The 21,867-nt window shown below is 40.2% G+C and overlaps 1 protein-coding gene across 7 annotated transcripts in view; it reads left to right on the top strand.

The window, feature by feature from the left end:
* The window catches only part of acbd6 (acyl-CoA binding domain containing 6), a 183,064-nt gene that overhangs the window by 40,949 nt on the left and 120,248 nt on the right, over positions 1 to 21,867 (top strand). For all 7 annotated transcript variants that reach the window (XM_072573528.1, XM_072573521.1, XM_072573525.1 and 4 more), the window contains one exon: positions 4,127 to 4,206. In XM_072573528.1, the coding sequence (XP_072429629.1) occupies positions 4,127 to 4,206 (80 nt within the window). The remainder of the gene's footprint in view (positions 1 to 4,126; positions 4,207 to 21,867) is intronic.

Below are 21,867 nucleotides of genomic sequence, written 5' to 3'. Positions count from 1 at the left end.
TATGCAATTGGCCTCAGACACTTCTTTGTGAAAGCAAATTCCACATTCTCTCTGCAGTTCTGAAGAAGGGTCACTGGACCTGAAACATTAACTCCGCTTTCTCTCTACAGATGTTGCCAGACTTGCTGAGTTTCTCCAGCAATTTCTGTTTTCGTTCCGCATTCTTATCATTTTGTGACTAAAGAATTTTCTCTTCTGTTCCTAATTCACTTTATTAATATTAGTATTGTATTTCTGACCCCTAGATTTGGATTTGCTTTCAGTCTTTCTCTAGTGATAGAAATTAATATTCAATCATGTTTCACCCTTGAGTAAGGAGCCTCAAGAAAATGACAACACTTAGCAGCACTTTGTACTTGAAAGAAATTACTACCTACTCCACCACCAAAATTCAAGCAAACTTAACAATCCATAAAACCCATGTGGCTCATGAAAATTTGTATGTACAATGGAACAAATCAAAATCATACCAGAACACTGCCCCTCTTCAGTTATTGAACTGCCAGTTTTCTATGTGTTTTCTGGATCTTTGAAATAGTAGAATTTCTCTTTGACATTTCTCTTTAGTCCGCACTTGGAGTATTGTGTTCAGTTTTGGTCACCTTGCTTTAGGAAAAATGTTATTCGAATACATGGATAGGAAATGATTAGAGGGATGTAGGCCAAGTGCAGGGAAATGCGGCAAGCATGGAAGGACATTTTGGCTGGCATGGACCAGTTTGGGCCAAAGGGCCTGTCTCCGTGCTGAAGGACTCTGACTATATGGCACAGTTTCGTTTATTCCTCAACCAAACTTTGAATAAGGGAAGAACTAACTAATAAATAGAATTAGAAAACATTTAGAGCAACCTTGCATTTCCAGATTCCACTGGTGGTGGGCCCATACATTATTCAGTGGAAAGTAATGTGCCCAACTGTCTTGGATCACACGGTGTATCCAAGTGGTTCTTTTCAGATTTGGTTAAATCTAGTTAAGAGAAAACTCGACAACAGCAATTTGCTCAAATATCAACATTTGTTAGTAATAATAAAAGATGAAAAAGGAAGGAGAAAGGACTGTAACATGACCATCTACTAAGTAATAAAAAAAATGAAAAAGGAAGGAAAAGAAAGCCATGAGCCTCACACTCTCCTGCAATATCGGGACCCCTCAATCAATGGCTGGTCTGGAGGCTTGTGTTTGGTTCTGGCACTGTTTGCAATCCCAGTCCAAGGTGAAATCTGATGACTGGGAACAAAACTCTCTCTCATACAGTGTAACAAACAGTCAGTACAGAAAACAGTACAGAAAAGCAACTTTGATTATGCCATCTGTAGCATGTACAGGAATGTTCACAGGGTTCTCTAAAGGTCATACAACTGTCGAATATCATCAACAATATTAGCCCTTCAGCTCATCCTATACACCAACATTCCAGAATGTTCTCAATAAAGCCCTCCAGTTGACTTATTCTAAATTGCTTCTTAAAATCTGCTTCTTTGTAAGCTTCTGATCACAAGATTTTGACTTCTTGTCAGTCTGAACTCCTATTCATGCATCCATTTTGAGTGTTTCATTGGGGTACCCTGGGGAATAATCTGTTCTTTTTGTACTCTGCATTTCTCAGTTGAAGAAAGTAAGGTCTACACATTTATTTGCCAGCTTTGTTTCATTGTATTTTTGAGCCTGGTGTTCAATGGGAGATGCATACGAATCATGCAGAGCTGTCAGCGTGTTCATTGTTTGAAGTTGCTGACTTGTTGGACTGTACAACTGTGACCTCTGATGAAGCTTTGTAAACCTAGAAATGTCACTCCATCCTACAGAGCACGTGTCATAGTGTCGGACCAGAAAAAAAATCCAACTAATGTACAAAAGTTAACCATAGAGAATAATTGATTCCTGTTGTTCTTATTGAAAACATGGCCGTGCAAACTGATTCTGACAGGCGATTAGTAATTATCTATTACAGCATTATGGAATTTTTTTATTGTTGTACGTCTGGATAGTCACTCGAGCTCTGCAGTCTGATTGCCTTTGTTTTAGAGGTGGGTTGGTTTAGTTCACTATTTGATATTCTTTTAAAGTGTCTTTTTGTTTCTAACAAATAGAGTCATAGAGATGTACAGAATGGAAATAGACCCATCAGTCCAACTCGTCCATGCCAACCATATATCCCAAACCAATCTGGTCCCACCTGCCAGCACCCGGCTCATATCCCTCCAAACCCTTCCTGTTCGTATACCCATCCAGATGCCTTTTAAATATTGCAATTGTACTAGCCTCCACCACTTCCTCTGGCAGGTCATTCCACATTGACAGCTTACTTTTTTGTTGTTTATTTTTCATACTATAGGCTATCAGGACAAGCCCACAATAAAAAAAATACCAAATAGAAAAGATGATTTTAAGGCAATCTTGCATTTCCAACTTCTACTGGTTGTGATTCCATGCATTGTTCAGGGAGAATGAAAGTGCCACAGGTTCCAGAATTCCCTCAATACACCCCTCCAGATGACTCCATTTCAATCACTTCTTAAAATCTGCTTCTTTGTAAGCGTCTGATTACCTCTATTGCTTCCTTCCTTGACTTGCATTAAATATTGTTTATATGTCAGAATGCTTGAGAATGTTATTCCGTTTCACCCCACTACATATTTGCAAATTATAATCGACCCATCTTTGAAAATGACAAAATATGTTTTGGTCTCCGACTAAATATAAGCTTTCTTTAAAACAAACTTTTTAAATGTATTTCTGTGACATTAGAAATAATTTCTAGAACATAGTTCAACCCTGAAGCAAATGGGCAGTGTGATGTTCTCTGATTTGGCAAAACAAATAAATGCAGGCTAAGTTAATTACAAAGTGATTTTTTCCAAATGGTTCACCAAGATACTTACTGTTCCTCTATTTATCTCTGTTTGCTTCCTTTGTTTTTCTTTTGACAGGTCTTTTTTTACCTGTGTTTTTGATTGCTTAATGTTGTAGTCCGTTTGAATTTGTATCTAATTCATTTCTTACCATTTCCTTGCCTTTTTTCTATTCTACTTCTTCTTTTCCCTCTTGTGCTTTTGTCTGTTCCTCACATTTCCTCACCATATTGCAAACTATAGAGATTGAAGTTTTTCTTTTCAGTAGGTATCAGTTGTACTGCTGAATCTGGTATAAGGTGAAAACAATGACTGCAGATGCTGGAAACCAGATTTTGGATTAGTGATGCTGGAAGAGCACAGCAGTTCAGGCAGCATCCGAGGAGCAGCAAAATCGACGTTTCGGGCAAAAGCCCTTCATCAGGAATAATCTGGTATAAGTCAAGTGGTACTCTTCACTGTGAAGAAAAGCTCAGTAGCAACGTATGTGATGGAATCAGTGAGACTAGGAAGTTGAAACTGAGTCAGTAACGAAGGTACAGACTCAGACAGATAGCTGAAAGATTAATTTCAGGGAATAATTAAATGAACCTTTCACCTGAGAAATATTTGCATGCCCGTGTTAAGTATTTATTACACTGTGATCCTTATGTAAGACATTGTTGACTCACCAGAAAGGCTGCAATTTAGTAATTGTAGGTAGAGCAAAGGTCGAGGAAAATAAATTTAGTTACAGCTCATTTGAAGCAGTTTTATTCTCATTGTAAGTCTTAAATATTGTTTTAATTTTCGCATACGTTACTAACCAGTTTTCTATTTGTTACCTCGTTGTTGTTAAATGAAAACTGCATCCTTCTTATTGTCCTTTTGATAAAGGAATGAAGCATCAGTTGCACAAAATTCAACTAAAAATGAAATAGCAACAAAGATTTTCATACAATAATTTTAATGGCTTTGAGGGAATGGCTATTTTCTTGATGAGGACTAGATTGGAGAATCGCCAGCTTTTCCTAGTGAGCTCCTATGTTTTCTTTGTGAATTGTTAGTTTCGTACAGCTTGAAGATTTTTGCAATTTGCCAAATAAAGAAGTTGATAAGTTTACAATAAATCCTTCATTGCTATTTCAAAAAGGCAAATCGTGCGGGCTTCACAAGAATGTTGGCTGAATGAAACTGGGAAATGTACAGTAAATGGAAATGTCGACTTTTCTGTAAAATTGCCTATACGTTTACAGTTATTGAGTGTGTACTAATTCATCTGATTATGTTTCAGGATTCAGTGAAGGAGTCTGATCAGAAATTACGGTTTGGTGGGCCTGTAGTCAGCAGCCTTTATCAAGAAGAGATGATCAGGTAAGGTGGTTAAATGGTATCACACTTGATCATATTCATGCATTGTTTTGTGGGAAAGGATTGTAATTGACTTGTCCGTAGTTAGTTACATAAACTGGATAAATTAATAACAACAAAAACTTGTACTCATGTCACACGTTTTATCATTAAATATTCCCCAAGGCGCTTTGCAGAAGTATAATAGTACTGCTGAATATTTAGTTTGACATACATTTATTTCACTAGATTATGTGATTGTCTTCTGCAGATATTCTGAGTTGAATTTGTTTCTCATATTAACCAGCTCAATTCTTGAATGAATTGTTTATTCCTTGAAATGTCTCTATTTTGTAATGATATAATAGTGTTCAATACAGTGTGTGCTGCTGTTGTGCAGTGCTCCAAATTTAGGCTCATGCATTTAATTAGTAAGCTACACTGTAGTAACTGCAAAATTCGCAGTGGTGAATAATAAATCCTTAACAGAATATTCCCCACTATTCCTAGTTGTCACGAGGTAGGAAATGTGAGTGGGTCCATCAGAGATTACTTGGAGTACATTTTGAAAGTAGTGCTGGCTTACTCAGTTTCATGAAAGTGTAAATGATTAAAGGCTGTTGTATTTCTTCCATTGGTCATTCTTCTGACCTTTGTGACCTGCTTTTCTGTGACATCATGTTTGATGTTGAGTTGGAGATAAAATCAATGACAGGAAGAAAAAATAAAGTCAACTCAACATCACTTTGGTGTAATTCTAAAGCCCATGTAATTTGAAACTAGATAGACTTTTTAACTATGTTTCATTCCTTTTGGGCATCTATGCCTTGATAAGTGTGACTAATTTAGGTGATTAAAAGCAATGAGGTCATGCAACGTTTATCCTTCAGCTATTGGCTGATACCCTCTGTGCACATTTTTCCATGAAACTTCCCTGGTTGAGAGAAAATATTGAGAAATCAACGCTAGTGAAATTTAATATCAAAATGAATAACTCCATTCTGAAATGAAACCAAGAATGTGCTAAACTAATCGTAAAGTTTAACAAGGAAAATCATGCATTTTCAGGGATTTCTTTGTAACGGTCCCTTTGGTATGATCTGGATGTAGTATTTTCAGAATTAAATTTCTTGCTATCTTTTGCTCCTCAAAATGCTTGGATTGACTTTTCCACTATGTATATGGAAATTTTGGCTAGAATGTTTGTTCTTTTGCAACGTTTTGTACAAAATTATAATACTTCCAACTCCACCACTACTGGGATGTGGATTGTCCCCAAGATATGACCGCTAACTTCCCCAAGTTGCCAAGTTTTCATGTTTATCTCCACAGTAAATACAGAGAAGAAATATTTATTGAGGACCTTGCCCATCTCTTGCGGTTCACCTTGGCCCTTGCGCGGTCCTATTCTCTCTCTAGTTATTCATTTTCCTTCAATATACTTAAAGAACCTCTTTGAATTCACTCTGATCTTCTCAGCCAAGGCGATCTCCTGCCCTCTTTTTGCCCTCCTGATTTCCTTCTTCAGAAACTTTTGTAACCCGTTTATACCTGCATGGATTCCCTTGATCCCAGCTGCCTGTACCTGAGCTGTGCCTCCTTTTTTTCTGGTCAGAGCCTCAATATCTCTTGTCATCCAGGATTCCCTTTTCCTGTCAACCTTGCCTTTCACCCTCACCCTTATAGACCTTAAACTCTAGCTATCTCACTTTTAAAGGCCTCCCACTTGCCAGAGGTCCCTTTGCCTCCTAACAGACTACTCCAAACAACCCCTGCAACTTCCTATCTAATTCCATCAAAATTTGCCTTACCCCAATTTAGAACTTGAACCCGTGGGCCAGTTTTGTCTCTCTCCATAATTATTTTAAAATTAATAGAACTATGGTCACTGGTCCCAAAATGCTCTCCCACTGCACGGCGGATCAGTGGTTAGCACTGCTGCCTCACATCGCCAGGGACCTGGGTTCAATTCCAGCCTTGTGTGACTGTCTGTGTGGAGTTTGCCCATTCTCTCCATGTCTGCGTGGGTTTCCTCCCACAGTCCAAAGATGTGCAGGTCCGGGGAATTGGCATTGCGAAATTGCCCATAGTGTTAGGTGCATTAGTCAGAGGGAAATGGGTCTGGGTGGGTTCCTCTTCGGAGGGCCAATGTGGACTTGTTGGGCTGAAGGGCCTGTTTCCACACTGTAGGGAATCTAATCTAATTTAATCTAATCACCTGTCCTGCCCTATTTCCCAAGAGTAGGTTGAGTTTTTCCTCTTCCTGAGTTAGGACCCTTTACATACTGATTGAGGAACATTTCCTGACCGCAGTTAACAAATAACACCCCATCTAAGCCCTTAACGCTACGGCAGTCCCAGTCTCTGTTGGGAAAATTAAAATCCCCTACTATGACAACTGTATTACTCCTGCAAGTCTTCCCAGTCTCTTTGCATATTTGTTCCTCTAATTTCTATTGACTATTTGGGGGCCTATAGTACAGCCCCAATAACATCACCATCCCCTTCTTAGTTCTTAGCTCCACCCACAAAGCCTAGCTGGATGATCCGAGTTATTTCATCTCTGATTACTGCCATTATACTCACCTTAATCAAAAATGCAACTCCCCTCCCCTCTTTCCACCACTTGTGTCCCCTTGAAAGCACCTGTACCCTGGCACATTAAACTGCCAGTCCTGTCCCTCCATTAGCCGTGCTTCTGTAATGGCTATAATATCCCAGTCCCATGTAGCTACACATGCCCTGAGTTCATTGGCCTTACCTGTCAGCCCTCTTGCATTAAAATAGATGCAATTTAATCCAACAGGCATTCCTTGCTCCCTGTCATGTTCCAGCCTGACCTGTCTCTTGACTTTACTATTTCTGATTACTCCGTCTCATTCCAGCCTCGCACTTGCCTCCCTGCTGTTGAGGATCCCACCTCCTGCCAATCTAGTTTAAACCCTTGTAGCGCTAGCAAACCAGGCCGCCAAGAAATTGGTCCCCCTCCAGTTCAGATGCAACCTGTCCCTCTTAAACAGGTCACTTCTGTCCCAGAAAAGATCCCAATGATCTAAAAATCTGAATCCCTGCCCCCACACTAATTCTTTAGCCGTGCATTCATCTGCCATATCCTCTAGTTCTTACCCTCACTAGCACATGGCACTGGAAGTAATCCAGAGATTACCATCAACAAGGTCCAGTCATCTGAAGATCCTATATATTTTATTGTTTCTTTCAAGAACTGATCATGATTAGTTAAAAGTGGCTATTCTGCAGAAAGAAGTCATTTTCCTCTCTTTACCTGTTTGTGTGTGTTGTATGTGTTTGTGTGTTTTGGATTATTTAGAGAGGTAGACATTTTTATTTTCATGTTACAAATGAAGTGTTCTTTGCCTTCATTGAATAGGTTTTGATCTACAGTCAGTGAATAGTTTTGAATTTATTAGAGAAATCTGTTTATTTGATCTTTTCATTCCAAGTCTAATACAGAAAAAGCATACGCTCGGCCATGCCTGGAACTGGGTAAAATAGATCTTTCCCAATTGACAAGTCATCTGACTAGTTTATCTCCCCTCTTCAATGTTCCTATCCCCATCACTGAATTAGCTGGTATCAGCAACCAGTCACTATTCTGGAGGCTCTGTCTGAGTGTGGTCTTCGTTTCCTGTGTGGTCCAGGCAATGGAAATGCTGTGATCTTCAGCACCATAGGCATAACACTTCCTCCAAAGCTGTGTGGAGACTGCAGGAAGTAGCAGATACCATCTTCATCTTCAACTAGCTACAAAACATTTGGTACATTGTTTGACATCACTGAAGTCCTGGACCCATTCTTTGTACACTGCTTCTTCATCCACAGATGCAGGCCCTGAGCTTTGTGACTCTGGTTCTGTCGGTGTCCTTCATTCCTTCTATTCCTGCTCATCCTTCTTTCATCTCAACCTTAGTGAAGCTAACATAGCTTCTGGGTAAATTGTTGTGGTTCTGTTCGTCGAGCTGGGAATTTGTCTTGCAAACGTTTCGTCCCCTGTCTAGGTGACATCCTCAGTGCTTGGGAGCCTCCTGTGAAGCGCTTCTGTGCTGTTTCGTCCGGCATTTATAGTGGCCTGTCTGCCGCTTCCGGTTGTCAGTTTGAGCTGTCCGCTGTAATGGCCGGTATATTGGGTCCAGGTCGATGTGTATGTTGATAGAGTCTGTGGATGAGTGCCATGCCTCTAGGAATTCCCTGGCTGTTCTCTGTTTGGCTTGCCCTATAATGGTAGTGTTGTCCCAGTCGAATTCATGTTCCTTGTCGTCTGTGTGTGTGGCTACTAAGGATCGCTGGTCGTTTCGTTTCGTGGCTAGTTGGTGTTCATGGATACGGATCGTTAACTGTCTTCCTGTTTGTCCTATGTAGTGTTTTGTGCAGTCCTTGCATGGGATTTTGTACACTACATTAGTTTTGCTCATGTTGGGTATCGGGTCCTTTGTTCTGGTGAGTTGTTGTCTGAGCGTGGCTGTTGGTTTGTGTGCTGTTATGAGTCCTAGTGGTCACAGTAGTCTGGCTGTCAGTTCAGAAATGCTCCTGATGTATGGTAGTGTGGCTAGTCCTTTGGGTTGCAGCATGTCCCCGTTCCGTTGTCTCTCCCTTAGGCATCTGTTGATGAAATTGTGAGGGTATCCGTTTTTGGCGAATACCTTGTATAGGTGTTCCTCTTCCTCTTTTTGTAGTTCTGGTGTGCTGCAGTGTGTTGTGGCCCTTTTGAATAGTGTCTTGATGCAACTTTGTTTGTGTGTGTTGGGGTGGTTGCTTTCATAGTTTAGGACTTGGTCTGTGTGTGTGGCTTTCCTGTAAACCTTTGTGGTGAATTCTCCGTTCGGAGTTCTCTGTACCATCACGTCTAGGAATGGGAGTTGGTTGTCCTTTTCTTCCTCTCTAGTGAATTGGATTCCTGTGAGTGTGGCGTTGATGATCTGGTGTGTGTTCTCTATTTCTGTGTTTTTAATTATTACAAGGTGTCATCCACGTATCTGACCCAGAGTTTGGGTTGAAATTGTGGTAAGACTGTTTGTTCTAACCTTTGCATTACTGCTTCTGCTATGAGTCCAGAGATCGGTGAGCCCATGGGTGTTCCGTTGATTTGTTCGTATATTTGGTTGTTGAATGTGAAGTGTGTTGTGAGGCACAAGTCCAGTAGTTTGAGTGTGCCGTCTTTGTTGATAGGTTCAACGTCCTATTGTCTGTTATGTCTGTCCAGCAGGTTGGCTATTGTTTCTTTGGCTAGGGTTTTGTCGATGGAGGTGAACAGTGCCGTTACATCGAATGAGACCATAGTTTATTCCTTGTCTATGTGTATATTTCTGATGATGTCCAAGAATTCCTGTGTCGATTGTATAGATTGTCTGGATCCACTGATCAGGTGTTTCAGTTTCTGCTGTTGTTCTTTGGCCAGTTTGTGTGATGGTGTCCCTGGTAGTGATACTATGGGTCTGAGTGGGATGTCTGGTTTGTGCACTTTGGGTAGTCCATAGAATCTGAGGGTGTTGATGCTTTCAGGTTTTATTCTTTGTAGGTCAGACCTGGTTATCTGTCCGTTTTTTTGTAGATTCCTCTGTGTTGTTTATCCTATTGGTGAGCTGTGGGGTGGGGTCAAACTCCCTCTTTTGGTAGGTGTTGGTATCTGCAAGTAGTTGTTGTGCTATTTGCATGTACTCTGCTTTGTCCAGGATGACCGTCATTCTGCCTTCTCGGAATCATACCTTACAGACAGTATCAGGGAATTCCTAGAGGCATGGCACTCATCCACAGACTCTATCAACAAACACATTGACCTGAACCCAATATACCGGCCACTACAGCAGACAGCTCGAACTGACAACCGGAAGTGGCAGAGACAGGCCACTATAAATGCCGGAGGAAACAGCACAGAAGCGCTTCACAGGAGGCTCCCAAGCACTGAGGATGTCACCTAGACAGGGGACGAAATGATTGCAAGACAAATTCCCAGCTCAACGAACAGAACCACAACAAGAGCACCCGAGCTACAAATCTTTTCCCAAATTCTGGGTAAATTGCGCAAACTTCTAGAGTGGAAGTACTGATCTGTGAAAAAATCTCTGGAATGAGATTTTTGTTTCCATTTGATACCTTGACATAGTTTTTTAATTCACCTATGGTATGTGGGTGTCATTCCTGCACTTGCCATTGAACAAGAATTGATCTCCTGGCTTGATAGTTGAGTGAGGGATAGGCCTGGCTATGGGTTGCAGATTGTGTTCGAAATCAATTCTTTTGCTGTTCATGGCCCACTGTGCTTATGGGTGCCCAGTCTTGAGTTGCTAGATATATTTGAAGTCTGTCCCAGTTAGCACCGTTATGGTGCCACACAACATGATGGAGAGGATTATCAATGTGAAGCGGGACTTTGTCTCTGCTAGTACTGTGTGGTGGTTATTCTTACCGATATTGTCATGGACAGATGCATCTGCAGCTGGCAGTTTGGTAAGGATGAGGTCAAGTGTGTTTTTCCCTCTTGTTAGTTCTGCTGCAGACCCAGTTCGGCAGTAATGTCCTTTAGGACCCCACCAGTTAATCAGGAATACTGCCGAGCCACTCTTGGCAGGGGACATTAAAATCCCCCACCCAGAGTACGTTTTGTGCCCTTGCCACCCTTAGTGCTTCCTCCAGAATTATTCAGCATGGAAGAGAACTGATTCACCCGTCACTGCAGGATTCTGCATGGTAATCAGCACGATGTTTCCTTGCCTATGTTTAACCTTAAGCCATGAGACTTCATAGGGTGTGGAGTCAATACTGAGGACCCTTAGGGCAACTTCCTCCCATCTGTGTATCACTAAGCTGCCACCTCAGCTGATTCCGTCTGGTAGGACAGGGCATGTTCAGGGATGGTGGTGTATAGGGCATAGTCCAACTCACGGAATCATACCTTACAGACAGTATCAGGCTGTTGCTTGACTAGTCCATTCACAAGCTCTCCCAATTTTGGCATTAGCCCCCAGATGTTAGTCAGGAGGTCTTTCAAGGTCAACAGGGCTGTTTTACCATTATTGTTTCTGTTGATTGCAGCTCATCTGTCTGGCTTCAGTTAATTTACCCTTTCAGCCCTTATCATTCTACTTATGTTGAGTGAAACCATACACTACTGCCAACCCTCCCTGGTGAGACACATCCTCTCATTATTGGCCCTTTCATTATCTTCATCGATATTCCTCCTGTATCCCCATTCCCATTCCTATTCAGATCCCCATTTTCAGTCTATTAATACAGCTTCCCTGCACTTGCTCATTTGTCCTAATGGCATCATTTTGTTACTCACCCTAGATTTGCAGGCCCTACCCTTCCTTGTTCCCCTTCCACCTCTCAAGATGATTCCCTCTTTGCGTCTCAGTCTGCTCTCTGCATTCCTCAGGATCATTCCAGTATCCCTGACAACCATTCGCTTTAAGTTCAACTCCCTACCACTCCTTTTCATCCAGCCTACCTTCCTGTCAAACTTTTCCACTGAGTGCATTTTCAGCTGAGAGCCCTTTGTAAATGGAGACCCCTATTTAAGTTGTTTGCCTACCCTGGTCAGGTTTGCTGGCATCAGTCTGTATGGCTGCCTCACTTGGGCAGGCAATGGGCCCCGTCAACCGTCAGCCCTTACACTAAGTGTTAAACTACAAGCAGGATTGTATATGACTGAGACTTCTCATAAAAGTATTGACCTGGTGAGGCTTCACTCTGCTGTTTGCTTAGAGAAGCAGCTTGAGTATAAAGGAACCAAGTTAGTAAAGAGCCTTTTATCAGCTGAAACTTTGAGAAACAGATCTACCCTATCAGGTATGTACTTAATTAATATTTGAGCTTGTGAAAGCACAGTCCAACAGGTTTGCATCCTTGAATGTAATTCCACGGGGTTGACACTTTAATGAATATTCAAGGTGCACTGAAAACAAAAGATGTTCCTGACCATGGGAAAGCCAACCGGCCTGAAGCTTTCTGAGAACCGACAAGCAAACCTTTAACACACAGTAGGAAAACTGGGTTTTAGGCTCATGCCCAATTCAGCTTCTCTGCCTGGAAGACCTGGTCTTTTGTATTTCGGTCAATATGCATGTATTCATCTTATGAGATGACTTTTACATAAGTTTATATAGTAATAGTCAGTCTAATATCAATGGAACATCTTGCAAATAGTGACCATAATATAGAATTGTATGAAATGGCCTGTTTGGTAATGGAGAAAATCCTTCAACTAAATTTGAGAACTGGCAGCTGAAATAACTACAAGATGTCAACTAGACGGCTAACAGGAGCTTAAACATTTTTCATACAATTGGAGTGACAGAATAGTATAAGAATGACTTGCCAATAATACAGTATAAATGCTTGATTTGTTTGGGATGTTGATTGTAGGTATTTTAAGAGACATTAAAGGCTATTTTAATTGGGTGAATGTCAGTATTAAAGTAAACATCAGACTGTCAGCTACATTTTTTACGAGTTAGTTCTGTTATGGTCAAAAGTAGTTTCTGCTCTCTGTTATTTTAAGTTCTTATAATCAAAAATTGTTTGAAATGCAAAGCATATTTATAACATATAAAAGGAAAAATGGTAAGTTAATTTGGTGCAACACTTCAACAGAATTAGTTTGTTTTGATTTTAATTTGACTCATTCCCATTTGCTTATTTGTCACAATTATTTGTTGAAAATAGCTACATTTGTGTAGTATCAAACAGTTAATTCCGCATCTTGGCTTAAGCCAGGGTGCCATGTTAGTGATCTTCAGAATCTGCAGTCCTCACTTTCTGCCATGATAATGAGCCAGTTTCCTGTATGTGGAATTTGCTATCTGTTCGTGTTATGTTGAGTAGTGACATTATAGATTTTAGTTAACAAATGAACTCATTTGGAGTTAGATTTGCATTTTTGAGAGATGGAACCATTAGTTTTATGACTTTCGTTTTTATGTTTATACAGTACTATGCGTTGTCCTTCTAGGTTTACATTACTTTTGATTTGAAAGGCAGAAGTTTAGGTGAGTCCACAATGCCATAATCTTCACCAAACAAAGTGCTAAAAATCAATGTATTGTGATAGCTTGAGGGGTTGGGGTATGGAGGGGGTGTAAATTTGTAAGTTTGCTGCAACTTAGGTTTTAAGCCTGAGTGAATGTATGTCCCTTTACGAAACTTAGTGCTACCAAATCTGCTTCTCTGTACTTTCAGATTTCCCCAACCCCTCATGTGATAGCATGCTGAGTAAGATGATGGCTGGAATTGGAATTGTACAATCATGGAATTGTACAGCATAGAAAGAGATCACTCAATCCATCAAAGCTATGCTGGATCTTTAACACTTATCCAGTTAGTCTACTTATGATGCTGTTTTCCCAAAGCTCTGCAAGTATTTTAGTTTCATATATTTGTCCAGTTTCTCTATCTAAACAACATGCAGCATGTTTCTTACTTTACTTTGTCTTGCTGCTTGGTGTCTCCAATCACAAAGTCTATCATCGGGGTTGTTTTTGAAGCTGTTGATCAGAGGTGCTCATTTCCTAGGTTGGTGTGTACATTTAAACATGAAAATGATCAGATATTAGTATTTTTCTTTTACTTTGCAATGTAGTTTTGTTTTTAATGGTTGAATTGTGTCGATTGTACACACCATTTTTCCTTGTGTGCTATTTGTGAGCAGGAGAAAAGTAGCCTTTCAATTTTATCACTTGAGTAGAATTAATTCTTCGAGGAGAAAGTGAAGACTGCAGATGCTGGAGAGCAGAGCTGAAAATGTGTTGCTGGAAAAACGCAGCAGGTCAGGCAGCGTCCAAGGAACAGGCGAATCGACATTTCGGGCAGAAGCCCTTCTTCAGGATTCCTGAAGAAGGGCTTATGCCCGAAACGTCGATTCTCCTGTTCCTTGGATGCTGCCTGACCTGCTCTGCTTTTCCAGCAACACATTTTCAGCTAGAATTAATTCTTACCCACCTGAAACTAACTGCATACAGATCAGCTCAGTAAACCCATAATTAAATGGACTTCTCATTGGGAAAATAAATTTTGAATGAATTAATGAATTTCCGTTTCTTACCAGCAGAAATATGTAGACAGTTTAAAGAATTGTACTTCCTATCATTGCACTTTTGTCCTGAGAAGAAATTAAAGGCTGTTTAAACTGAACATTTTTCAGAGAATGGCGTCAGTTGTTTCAGGTGAGGACTTCTAAATTAAAGATTACGAATTTAAAATATATTTTTTTAAAAGTTTATGTTTATTGAAGAGGAAATGTTAATGATGAATACCTGATCAAACAGTGCTGTAGAGCTCCCATTGTGCAATGCCATGGTGGTGGGGCACATGTTTGCACTTGCGATTCCCCACATGACGAGATTCAATTTCTGCTGCACCATCTGGGAGACAAAGTAAGAAATAAAGAGTCACTGCAGACACTGAAGTGACATCTGTTGGGAAATTAGGTAGAGGAGTAAGTTAGCACACTTAATAATTGCATCATGGAATCTGACTTTTAATTCAGCCCATACCATTGGGAGTGAAGTAATCCATCATGTTTTTGGACATTATTAGTGTAATAGAGGGGAGGTAGGAATCTTAAAAAGCTGTCTAGAATTAGTGCAAATTGACATTTTTACTCAAAGGTAGTTAGGCATTTGAGGAAGGTAGGTTGAGTAGGACAGGGATGATGCTATCTGTGTTGTATCTTTAATTGGTTTTATTCTGGATCTGGAAGCTTGAAACTGACTCCATTCTAATGATCAAAATACAATGGGATGGTGGTTGACTTTTCCTCAAAATACATAGGAAAACTCAATAATGGGGGTGAACAATTGGAGAAAACTCATCCTCCTAAGCAGAATTGATAAGGAGCTGCTCTTCCAATCATAGGCTGTTTCTCTCACATGTTTGCTGCTGATTGGTTCACCACTGAATGTATTATTAGCAAGTGCAAGAAAGGAACTGAAGAAGTGTCATCCCAGATTCGAAACATTAACTCTGTTTCTGGCTCCACAGTTGCTGCCAGATCTGTTGAGTTTCTCTAGCTCTTCCCATTTTTATTTTTGAACCCCAGTATCTGTTGCATTTCACTTTTGGTATTGAGAAATGTAGACCTCGTTGACAGTTAGCAACTGGTAAAGTTTAAAAACGGTTTTGAACACCCAACAATCAACAAACAGAACTGTATTAGAAGAATTCATGCTTTAAACAAGCCCAAAGGTCTTGATATATAAGATTTAAATAAAGCAAGCACTATTAAGCTAATTCCATAGTTTATATTTCTTATGCTATGAACTCAAATATAATTTTGACTTCTATCCCTAAGAATTCCCTTCTGCTTAATGGCAATCTGGAAGGTACATATACATCTTTAAGGACTAACCCAATAGGTATGCTACAATAATTCATTACAATTCTCCTCAATTCCTTTTTTGGGTTACCAGCAGATGCACAGCCGCCTTTCCGCAGTTTTCCAAGTTAACTCTAACTGCTTTCTGTGACAAGGTTCCATGAGAACCACTGGAGGTTTCCTATCATAGATTCAAACTAGACAAAAATAGCTGCTTTTCCCCTCAGAAAATCCAAACTGAGCATGTTGTGTCTGAAGGGAGTAAGGCAAGGCTGGGTGGCCTCTAATGCCCCGGGTCTTAGAGATAAGACAGATGAGTTAGAGATCTGGATTGACAGATGGGATCATGATGTTGTTGCCATCAGTGATGTGGTTGAGGGAGGGACAAGACTGGCAACTTTAACATTGAAGCATAAGATCTTTAGGTGGGACAGGACAAGGTGCAAAAATTGAGGCACTGTTATGTTATTATTTAGGGAGTCAGTTTCTGCTATAAGGAGGGCTAATATTTTTGAAAGGTCATAAAATGAGGCTTTGTAGGTAAAATTTAGGAATAAAAAGAGAACAGTCACACTATTAGAAGTGTCTTACAGGTCTCCAACCGGCTAGCAGTCAAAGAATATGGCACTGGAAAAGCACAGCAAGTCAGGCAGCGCCTGAGAAGTAGGAGAGATGACGTTTTGGGGCATAAGCCCTTTCATCAGGAATGTTGAGGGAGGAAGGGCACTGAGAGATAAATACGAGGATGGGGGTGTGGCTGGGGTGAAGGTAGCTGGAAAGGTAATAGGTAGATACAGGTGAGGGGGGTGATTGTGATAAGTCGGTGAGGAGGTTGGGACTGATAGGTGGGAAGGAAGATGGACAAGTTAAGAGGACGGTGCTGAGTTGGAGGGTTGGATCTGGAAGAGGTTGGCATAGGAGAGATTTGGAAACTAGTAAAGATGATGTTGATGGCATTTGTTTGAAGGATCCCAAGGCAGAACATGAGGCATTCTTTGTCCAGTGGTCGGGTGGCTTGGATTTGGCAGTGGAGGAGGCCCAGGACTTGCATGTCCTTGGTGAAGTGGCAGGTAATTGAGGAGCAGATTATGTAGTCAATTCACTAAGATGTGTAGACGTATTAATAGAGTAATTACATTAGGGATTTCAACTACCCCTATATTAATAGGGATAATCATTTTATAAAGCGTTTAGAGGAGGTAGATTTCTTGAAATGTATAGAGAAGAGCTTTTTATGTCAACAAACAAGTAGTCTTACAAAGGATGATGCAATGCTGACCTAATTGTGGAGAATGAAACTGGGCAGGTCTTTGGGATGACACTGAGGAAGTATTTCAGTGATAGCAACCACTAATGGCACGTTTTATGTTTATAAGGGAAAAGGAGAAAGATGATCTGATTTATTGTTCATTGTGTAAATAGAAAATGCTGAAGAAACTGGACAAGTCTGCAGCATCAGTTGAGAGAGAAATAGGGTTAGCATTTCAAGTCCAACATCAATTTTCTTCAGAACTGAAAAAGGCTAGAAGATATTTTATTTTAGAGCTGCAGACAACAGGGGAGGAGCAAAATGACTGCTAATGGTGTTATAGGAAAGGAATATAGATGAAGAATTGGTATTAAATGCATTAATGGTCTGTTTGATAGCAGAAAAAGGGTTAGCTTTACTGAGAACAAATCCATACAACATACTGATGAGGATGTGGGGTAGAAGGAAGATAGTGTGTAATCAGAAATCGAAATGGATGGCAGTGTTCATAGTCTGAAGTTGATAAAATGTTCCTAGAGTTTGGATATTTAAAGATTTTTTTAAATTTTGGAAACCAGCTCGCAGCTTTCTATCACCAACAGAGCACAAGTTGACATTATTAAACTGATAATAATTGTATCCTGTCAGCCAGGGACAGTTGAATGATTAGAAGATGGCCTCACCACCAAAACAAAGTTTTAAAGGTCCTGGTGTGATGATCAAAACAGTGAATATGAGGAATGATTGTGGTGCTACAAGAATCCATATAGATGAGTTTATGGAATGATATTTTGTTTGGTTATTATTGCTTTATTGCAATTATTCTACTGGCATGAGTGACCAGTAACCATCTAGCTCATGATGCAAAACCCCTACATGGTTATCCTAATGTTCCATTGAGGTTATTCAGTGAACGGCTGAGCTGTAAAATGCCCACATTTCAGATTTTTTTGTAATCAACCTGCTTAGAGATGTTACTAGAGAGTGTAAAACTATTTACAAGGATGATGTAAGAACTGAGTGGGTACAACAATTTGAAAAGACTTAACGGCCAGGGCCCTTTAAGAAAGAGAGTATTGTGAGGTGGTGTGACAGATCACTTTAACTTCTGAAAGGGTTTGATGAGATGTAATTAAGTAGTTGCTGTAAGTGGCATGGATACCTTTTTTAAAAAGTGACCTAATTACATAAAAGAGAGAAGAATAGAATGATATGCTGATATGGTTGAATGACATGGGTAAGAGGAATGTTTTCTGAAGCATAAATACTGGCTTTGATCAGTTGGGTCCAATGACTTACCTCAGTAAGCTGTGTTGCACCAATTTACAGTGACATTTTCTACTTTGGGTGACTGCTACTTGAACGACCTCTTGACAAAACATTTTTAAAAAAATAAATAAAGTAGGAACTGCTGATATGTATGTTTGCAGCTAAACATTCGCTACCTTTTTATTGTATATGTTATGGGAGTGAAATATATATTCCTTTCTATACCAATATATAGAGAAAAGAACAAATTACTTGTATCCACAGCATTCAACTCTAATTTTGTACACTAATTTACTTGGAGCCCTGATAGAGCTGTTGGCATGTGAAAAAGCGGCCAAACTTTAAAACTCTTCAAGCATTTAATCTTCCTACCATGCCTTATGACTGCTAAGTGTTGTGTAACTTAATTTTGCTATTTTACCGGTGGCACCTGCAGACGTGGGCTCTGGGATCAGTATGGGACTGTGTCTTGCTGATTAGTCACTCTGGCAGACAGATGAACTGCTGGCAGATAATCCTGATTTATCATCAGGGTCAAGGGCTATTCATATATTATACAGAATGTCAAACACCGTTGTGCTCCCCTGCCCCTCCCACCCCTTTTCCAGGACTTGACATCTGGGTGCAAGAGGGAATAAGCTTAGTTACCAATTTATTCAACTTGCAAGAAGCATCTGGACACAAAATAATTAAAAATCTGCGAATCGGCTGTGGCTGATGCCTCAGAGACCCACTAGCCCCCCCCCCCCCCCCCCCCCCAACTTTTATTATGAAAAATATCACAGTTGTGGCAATATATAATAGTCGCACTTTGCAATTAAACAGTGGCGGTGACAGGGGAGAAGAGATGTACTGAGTTAATGAGCTTTCTTGCAGCTTGTGCACCGCACCCTCTGAAGTAGGGAAGTGATTAAAGTGCAAAGATAATTATAGATTAAGTGAAAATTTCTCCCGGTGGACATCTCAATATAAACAATAACTGTTGCAGGAATCCCACGTGGACTTACTTCTGAACGTGCTCCACTCATGTGTTATCTTTCAGCAGCATTGTGTTGGTAGCAAGTTGAGTCTCTTGTTTACTCCAGTATTTCATTACCACAACGATAAATCTTTTTCCTACAATATTTTTCTGGTAATACAATGCTGCATGTATACAATTGTGGGAGCTTATTCTAAACAGTTACAGTTTTCCAAAAGTCTGTGCAACCCTGCCACGTTACAGGATCAGAATTTGGATATTTTGACAATATAGCGTTTATGTATTACCATTGTAACACAGCAAAATATAAGTACACTGTGGTACTGAATAGAGAAATGTATGCGCACTGTAACTTAACTTGGAAAAAAGAATTTTACAGGAAATCGATGATGTGATATATTGTGAAGCATGTGACTTTAAGGTAGAACCCAAATAGGAAATAGAGCACTTTGAAAAGTTGCATTGCAGCAATCTACTAATTGTGAAGTCAAATTTCATCTTTCACACCACTGTATGGATTAGTTGTATTGAATACCAAAGCTTAAAGCAATATGTTCTATTTATTTAATTCTGTTGTAGGTAATACAGCAACAGGTTAATGGCAAACTTCCTCAATTCCTTGAAGACCTCTCTCTACCTCTTCTTCGAACCAATCTATCTCCAACAATCATCGGGCAACATTATAAAATAGTATTGGTTGAAGGCACCTGAAATTGAAATGTAAAATAGCACATTAAAATGTTACGTGAAAGTAGCCCACTGTGTGAGATATGTAAACAGTATAAAAGTACTTTAGTTTGAAGGTTCAGGCCATTACCATGATAAGTTTTTAAATTGAATTCAATAAATCTAGCAACTTCCTGCTAATGCTAGGGGAAAAAAGTGACCAATAAAATTTCCAGATTGTTGGAGGTGGTTAAGACCAGAAGTCACACAATACCAGATAATAGTCCAACAGGTTTATTTGAAATCACAAGCTTTTAGAGTGCTGTTCTTTCGTCAGGTGAAGACTTCAGTGCACCAATTTCATATAAACTTGTTGGACTATAACCTTGTCCACCCCAGTCCAACACCGGCATCACCACATCGTGGTTAAGACCATAAGATGCAGGAGCGGAATTAGGCGATTTGGCCTGACAAGGTTGCTCTGCTCTTTGATTATGGCTGATACATTTCTCAACAACGTCCTTGTATCTTCTCACAGTAATGTTTCATCCTTTTACTAATCAAGAGCCAATCTATCTCGGTCTTAAACACACTTAATGACTTTGCCTCCACAACCTTCCACAGCAGTGAGTTCTACCGATTCACCACCCTCTGGCTGAAGAAATTTCTCATCCTCTCTGTTCGAAAGAGTCGTCCATTCATTCTGAGGCTGTGCCCTCTGGTCCTAGTATCGCCTACACATGGAAACATCTTGTCGATGTATACTAAATCCCACCCCACCTCCACATCTTTCTAAACTCCATTGAGTATAGACCGAGAATCCACAAATGCTTCTCATATGGTAAGCCCTTCGTTCTCAAGATCATTCTTGTGAACATCCCCCTCCAAGGCTAAAACATCCTTCCTTAGATATGGTGCCCACAACTGCTCATAATATTCCAATGTGGTCTGACCAGAGCTTTATATAGTATCAGCAATACATCTTTGCTCTTTTATTCTAACCCTAACAACTGAATGTGCATGTTAATCTTAAAAGAATTGTGGAGTAGGACTCCTAAATCCCTTAGTGCTTCAGATTTCTGAAGCCTTTCTCCATTTAGAACATAGTGTACACTTCTACCCTTTCTACCATAGTGCATAACCTCACACTTTCTCCATCTGTCACCTCATAGTCCACTCTCATACCCTGTCCAAGTCCTTCTGCAGCCTCCCCACTTCCTCACTCTACCTATCCCCCTACCTACGTTTGTGTTGCCTGCAAACTTAGCAACAATGCTCTCAGTCCCTTTGTTAACTCTCAGAAATGAAACCAAACAGCCCATATTACATGATTGATTTTTGCTGGCCTTTGCATGGTCTAACAAGTTAATTCATAAACCTTTTTTAGTTCTCTGTCCTCTTGGGGTCACTAGCTGCAGTAAATATCCCAGAAGCAAATAAGAAAAATGTGTGACTGCTTCTGATCTTTGCCCTTTATACAGTGCACTTCACGCCAGTATATTTCATTAGGGTTATAATTTAGTTCATGATTGTCTTGTGTCCCACCACTCTTGGCACATCTTGATGCCCAACTTGATGTGCCATGTACTAGCAGCACAATGGGTCATTGATTAGCACAGCTGCCACATCGTTCAAAGGACCTGAGCTCGATTCCAGCCTCAGATGACTTTCTCCCACAATCCAAAGATGTACAGGCTGGGTGGGTTGGCTATGGGAAATGCAGGTTCACAGGGAGAGGGTACAGAGGTGGGTGTGGGAGAGATGCTCTTTGGAGAGTCGGTGTGAATTCGAGGAGCCATATAGCCTGTTTCCCCACTGTAGGGATTCTATGATGTCTTAATTTAGACAACATCCAAGGCAACAGTAAATGGATGAAAAAAACTTCAGGTTCTGCATGACAACTGACAAAATTCACTTGTTCCTTGACAACCATCTTCCCATTTTTATGGTTAACTATTGTGCCAGGAAGTAAAACCTTTGACTGCAGAATAGGAGAAACAAGATGATGCACACCCTTGGAAGCTTCAAAACATTTTGAAGAAGGGTCACTGGATTCAAAACAGTAACTCCTTTTCTTTTCTCCACAATTTCTGCCAGACCTGCTGAGTTCCTAAGGCAATTTCTGTTTGTGTTTCAGACTTCCAGCCTCCTCAGTTCTTTAAAACAAAACAAAGAACTGTGGAGTAAAATAATAAT

This window comes from Chiloscyllium punctatum, chromosome 7 (genome assembly GCF_047496795.1).
Source record: "Chiloscyllium punctatum isolate Juve2018m chromosome 7, sChiPun1.3, whole genome shotgun sequence".
In the NCBI taxonomy this organism is placed as follows: Eukaryota; Metazoa; Chordata; class Chondrichthyes; order Orectolobiformes; family Hemiscylliidae; genus Chiloscyllium; species Chiloscyllium punctatum.
This window is presented reverse-complemented; position numbering and strand designations above follow the sequence as displayed.